Genomic DNA, 6000 nt, shown 5'->3' on the forward strand with positions numbered 1-6000 from the left:
CTTTAAACAGGCTTCACCTCACACAATGCGCATGCAGGGGCAGCAGCAGGTTGACCATCATACATGTGTAGAAAGCTGGGTTCAAGCCCCTGTGAAAGCTGGATTCCACTCCGCTCAAGCATTCTTGAGCAAGACACTGAACTCCTGGCAGCTCGAGAGGTGCTCCTCTATCCAAGTGTGACCTTTGACCTCCCTGTGGAGCAGGAGAGGACAGAATCTCTCTCCAAAGATTTTTAAGAATCATTCTGCAAAGACTATTATCAGCCAGCAGGAGTGGATGATTCTGTATATCCTCAAGCTCAACATCTGAGCCCAGGCTCATGTGTTGCTCTGAAGCATTCCTTTATCAGCTGCTCAAGGGAAATTCAACGTTTTTACTCTATTTTACATACTAAGGCCCAGACACACCAAAACCAACATCAAAGAACTAAAGGTCACAATGGCTGACTGTTGTGTCACCTCACGCCGCCTGTGTCTCAGCTGAAAAGTCACGCTTGAAAACACTACAAAGACTACAGCCTACTGCGAACTAGCACGTACATTCTGTGCCTGCGTGTGAGGAAATAAGTCTTCATACCATCAGGCAGCGGCAGTCTGTATTCGTCATTCAAAAAGAGAAACGTGAAGATCTACAGGACGGATTCAAGACGCTAGTTAGCCAGTTAGCACATTAACAACACAACCTGATGCTGAAAGAACAAATTATGATTCCCGTGCGCTACAATTATGAACTGTTTTTACTAAAGACCTCAGTGGCTTAATGAAGAATCGTAGCTAATATAACCATGGGTGGGTTACTAAACATGCATCCCAGGCACAGGCCCAGGGGCTGAAAGTGTCAGGGGCCCTGTTCTAACCTTTATCTGCAAAATGTCACTCGAAGAGACACGTACTGTAAAGGAAGAGATTCAAAATGACCACAAATACACACAATGACTATGAACTGATGCAAAATAGCTGCAGAGTCACAAAGAGACTCACAATGAAAATAAAAAAGGCAAAACAACAACAAACAGACCAAAGTGACCAAAAAGAGATGCAAAGCAACTACAAAGAAACGCAAAATGACCTCAATGAGGCACAAAACAACTACAGAGATGCAATATGACTACAAAAAGAGGCAAAACAACCACAAAGAGAAGAAAACAAATACAGAGATGCAATGTAGCTACAAAGAGAAACAAAATGACTACAAAGAGATGCCAACGAGCTGCAAAGAGACACAAAGATTCTCACAATGACAACGAAAAAAGCAAAACAACCACAAACAGACCGAAATGACTAAAAAGATGCAATACGGCTATGAAAAAGGAGGCAAAACAATCACTAAGAGACACAAAATGACCACAAAGAGACACAAAACAGCTACAAAGACATGCAATACAACTACAAAAAGGAGCAAGACATCCATGAAGATACACAAAAGTACTACAGAGAGATGCAAAACAGCTCCAAAGAGACACAAAGACACTGATACAAAAAAAGGCAAAACAACCACAGACACAAAATGACTAAAAGGAGACGCAAAGCAGCTACAAAGAGACGCAATACAGCTACAAAGAGAGGCGAAGCAACTACACAGAGATGCGAAATGACCATAAAGACACACAACTACAAAGAGATGTAATACGACAACAAAAAGGGGCAAAATAGCCACAAAGAGACACAAAACAACCACAAAGAGACACAAAACAACCACAAAACAGCCACAAACAGACACAAAACAACCACAGACAGACACAAAACAACCACATATTTACACAAAACCTCAGAGAGCTGCATAACGACTACAAAGAGACACAACACAACCACAGAGACACAAAACAACCACGAGACACAAAACAACCATAAAGACACACAAAACCTCAGAGAGCTGCATAACGACTACAAAGAGACATAAAACAACCACAAAGAGACACAAAACAACCACAAAGTGACACAAAACCTCAGAGAGCTGCATAACAACTACAAAGAGACACAAAACATCAACAAAAAGAGGCTAAAAAACTAGTCTCAACTGTGTGTCTTGCCCCTGTGTAGGAGAGGTGGTGGGGCCCTCTCTATGTCTGTGCCCAGGGGCCCATTGTCTAATAATCCGCCCATGAATAAGTTTGTTTCGATCTCACGCCCTCTGGACTTTAGTTGTTTGTTTGCCTTCCTCACTTCCGATTCTCTTCTTGGGCACTCGGCCGACTCAACATGCTGAATCAGCCGGAAAACAGTCGACATGGGCCGACTGGTGCCAACAGTGCAACGGCCGACAATGGACTCGATGTGTCAGGGCCCGAAATACACACCCACGAAAGGAAACAGCATTTACACAGATGTATTGAGACTCAGAGTGAGGGGGCTGCACGTGGACAGGCACCTCCAGCAGCTAGGGGTTTGTTGCCTTGCTCAAGGGCAGGAGCCAGGACGTGAACTGGCACCATTCCAGCAACCAGTCCACACTCCACACTGGGTCCTTGAACCAAGCCACGTCCCCACAGGCTGAGCAACTGCCGCCCCGCCTCTAACACTAAAATTTCAGTCTGAATATCGTGTGCCAACAACTCAATTCACCAAAGTGTGTTATCGTCAACTCACTAAATCCAAGAAACCGGTTAAGGTTGAAAAAGATCCCATTTGTTCCACAGTTCTCTCCCTCCCTGTTAAATTTACGACGCCTCTGAGATCGCCTCGCTGCCATAACTCAAATCCAGAAATCTCCCCCATCTCCCATAAAACTACAGCAGCGCTGGAGTCATTTTGCCCCTGGGGTAAGAAAACAATGCTGCAGAGGGAACTTTAGAGCATCACCACCCGTGGCATTTAACAATTCTTTTTTTTTTTTTTTGATCGCCCGCCGGAGCCAAAATGCCACACAACTCTGCATTCCCAGTGCGCTTTGGGAGCTCACACATGCTAATGTTTTATTCACTTTGTGAGAGCGGGTGCATCATGAAAGGGAGGTCTTGCCTTGTACTACACTGACACTCACTGCCAACAAGCAAACATATGAAATATTAACGTCATCATGAGTGATCGGAGGATGATCAAATGTGTGGCTATTAATAGGTGAAGGAAACATTGGGGTGTTGTGGCCATGACTTCTCTCTGGGCTCAGTCTGAGCCAAACTTCATTTGTATTTAAGTGCATGTTTCTGTCTATAGATTCACAGTTGAGTGTGATGCTCAGTTTGATGAGCACTTTCTGAACAAGTCAAGCTGACCTGATTCAATCTCTCCTCCGGGCTGCTTGCATCTGCTTTCACAGGTCAACAAATAACCATTCTTGTTAATATTCTGATGTATAGAAAGCAGGAAAATGCGGACAAAGCTCCCCATTGATGTGAAAATCATCTGCAAACCTGACGCTTTTCCTGCAATCACACACCGCAGATTACTTTATAAAACGCTTCCTGAGTGGTCATCCATCTCGTTTACGAGCTTTTAAAATAAGAGTACAGTAAACGCTGACTGTAAATGAGAGTAATACAACATAAAAATGTCACAGTCGCCGAGGCTTTTACTGCAGTCTGTTGGTGAGAATCGGAGATAAGTCATCACTGTAGCTTTTGTAAATAAGCACTTCAAGTTGCAGTCCAGCCTGCATCATCCATGCGCAAACACTTGCCAATCTGAAAAAACAAATTCCAGATTCAAGCCATGTGTTGAAATCCACTGAGTAAGCAGCTAAATAGACGACATGCAACTGCAAAAAAAAAAAAAGCCTGCTTTCCCCCTCTCATTTAAACCCATGCGATGATCTGCCCTTCATGTTTATCCTCAGAGGACAAACATTAGTTAACCCCTGAGCTTTGAGTAACAGTTAGTGGTCCGAGTGGGGAAACGGGGCTGATCATCACGGCGTGAGAGCCCACTGGGACTTGGAGGGGGCTGCTGCCGCTGCATTGATTTACTTGCTGACACCAGAATTGATGAGGGATCAGGCTGGCCACGGTCCAGGAGAGGCAGATTGGACAGGGAGGGAGAGAAGGAGGCGAGGCAGAGAGATGTAGAGCTCAGAGAGGAGTCGCTGGGTGGGTAAGCAGCAGCAGCAGCAGCAGCAGCAGCGGCGGCGGTGGTGGTGGCGAGGGTGGGCTTCTCCCCCAGAGCAACACTCCCTCTGAGAGCTTCAGGGGCTGCAGCATACTTGTTAAGCCATTGACCTTTAATTCACACTTGTCATCTAATGTGTTTCACATGTGTGGCGCTTCAGGGGCCCGGGGATTGATCCGCTGAGCGGTGATTGGTGGCAAACCTCTTGGACATGCATCATGTGAGGAGTTTGGATTTTACAGTGGCAGTGCAGGGACGCCCCCTCTGCACTGCCTTTAACCTCTGGTGGTGCTGTGGAGGAGGAAAGGTGGGGCAGGTGGGCATCCTCACTCAGCTCGTGGGTGTGACAACAACAGGGACAATAGCAACAGGGCAGTCCTTCAGCCGCAATGGGAACACTGGGATGTCAGCACACACCAACAACAGCACCACACACAGAGGGAGCGGGGCGTGCTGATGCATGTGTACATGGATTACAATCACAGAGCAAATTGAGACTCAGCTGAATTGCCTGTTAGCAGATTTAATTAAGCCAAACATGAATGGAGTCTGGTTTACACATCTAATTTATACAGACAGCGTAAATGACTGATGTGGTATTTAACTGGAGGGATGGACTGACCCCAATATGATTCAAAATGTCAGATAAAACACACACTGCTCCTTTTTCTCTGGTGTCACTGGTCATTTTTTCACTGCCAGATCCTAATGCATCCATTGTTCATCAGCAGGAGACTAAAGTAGTGATACAAATATGAAGCCACATACCTTCCACAGCCAGCACCACGGGGACAATGAGGCTGCACACCCACAGCAAGTAATCCATTGTCATAAAACAGGCTTTTGCAACATGAATAAAGGTGTGTAGACTGGACCCTTGTGGATGGATGGAGACTCAAACACACAGCACCGCAGCCGAGCTTTTTGTTCCTCTCCCAGATTTCATGTCTTCAGTTGTGAGGAGGGCTCCCTCCGACCCATTCTGGGCTACCAATAAAAATTAAATAAATAAAATAAGAATAACCAAGCGCTTCTTTATTTTGCATCAACCAGGTCCTGTTATTCCTCCGGAGTTGTGGACGCTACACTGCGCCTTTCTCTCAGTCTCTTTATGTGACTTTACCCACACCGAACCTCTGTCCAGGGGCGCATCTCTGGGCTGCTGCCCTCCCCGAGCAGAGGATGCAAACCCGGCTGTGAGGTGGTCTCTGTCCGCGGGGGGATCTCCGGTAGTCCACTTTGGCCAACTCCGCTTAGCTGTTGCTTCTCTGCGAGAGATGTGCGTCGGAATGGCAACAGTGGGACAGAGACACAGAGGGGGCTGGGGGCGCAGGCAGCGGCAAGGCACACACAATGGACCCCAAGCTTCCGGTCAGGATTTTCACAATAAGAGCGCATACCATGATGTGTTCGTTTGGTCATTCAGGAGACGACACGCTTTTCTTAGCAATGATGTGATGAAGGGTAAATGATGTAGCCAAATTTAGACCAAGCCAAGAGGAATATAATTTATTCTTCTTCCAGAAAATTCTAGATTTTCATTATAAAAGTTGTAGAAATGATATCTCATCATAAAAATAATGTAAAATAAATTCAATTGCACATAATAGTAGGAAAGAAAGAAACGTAACGAAAACAAACAAAAAAAAACTTTAAGGGTTTGCTGCACAGATGAAATAAAACTGAAATGTCTTCTTCCTCTTCTTCTTCTTCTTAATATTAATATTATCTGTGCAGTATCTCTACTTTATCTAGCTATTCAGTCTATTTAATATATTTTTATTTATATATTTTTTAATGTTTACCTATTTATCATAGGTTATATTGTTGTTTTTTTAAATTTAATTGTATTTTTATTTTTATTTATTTATTTTTAAACTAATGCATCTCATTTGGCACTATCTTTGCTGTGTAAACAATAACAAAAGTTATGTCTTCTTCTACTACTTTTTCCTCTTC

At 44.5% G+C, this 6000-nt stretch overlaps 1 protein-coding gene across 2 annotated transcripts in view; it reads right to left on the reverse strand.

The window, feature by feature from the left end:
• Positions 1–5350, reverse strand: part of LOC126383009 (ephrin type-B receptor 3-like) — a 52240-nt gene extending 46890 nt beyond the window's left edge. Inside the window, exon 1 of one of the 2 annotated variants that reach the window (XM_050033356.1) lies at positions 4810–5350. In XM_050033356.1, coding sequence (XP_049889313.1) covers positions 4810–4873 — 64 coding nt within the window. In that variant the 5' untranslated portion in view covers positions 4874–5350. The remainder of the gene's footprint in view (positions 1–4809) is intronic. The other variant, XM_050033357.1, reaches the window with a different exon arrangement.
• Positions 5351–6000: the final 650 nt, after the last annotated feature.

Source organism: Epinephelus moara, chromosome 21, assembly GCF_006386435.1.
Source record: "Epinephelus moara isolate mb chromosome 21, YSFRI_EMoa_1.0, whole genome shotgun sequence".
NCBI lineage: Eukaryota > Metazoa > Chordata > Actinopteri > Perciformes > Serranidae > Epinephelus > Epinephelus moara.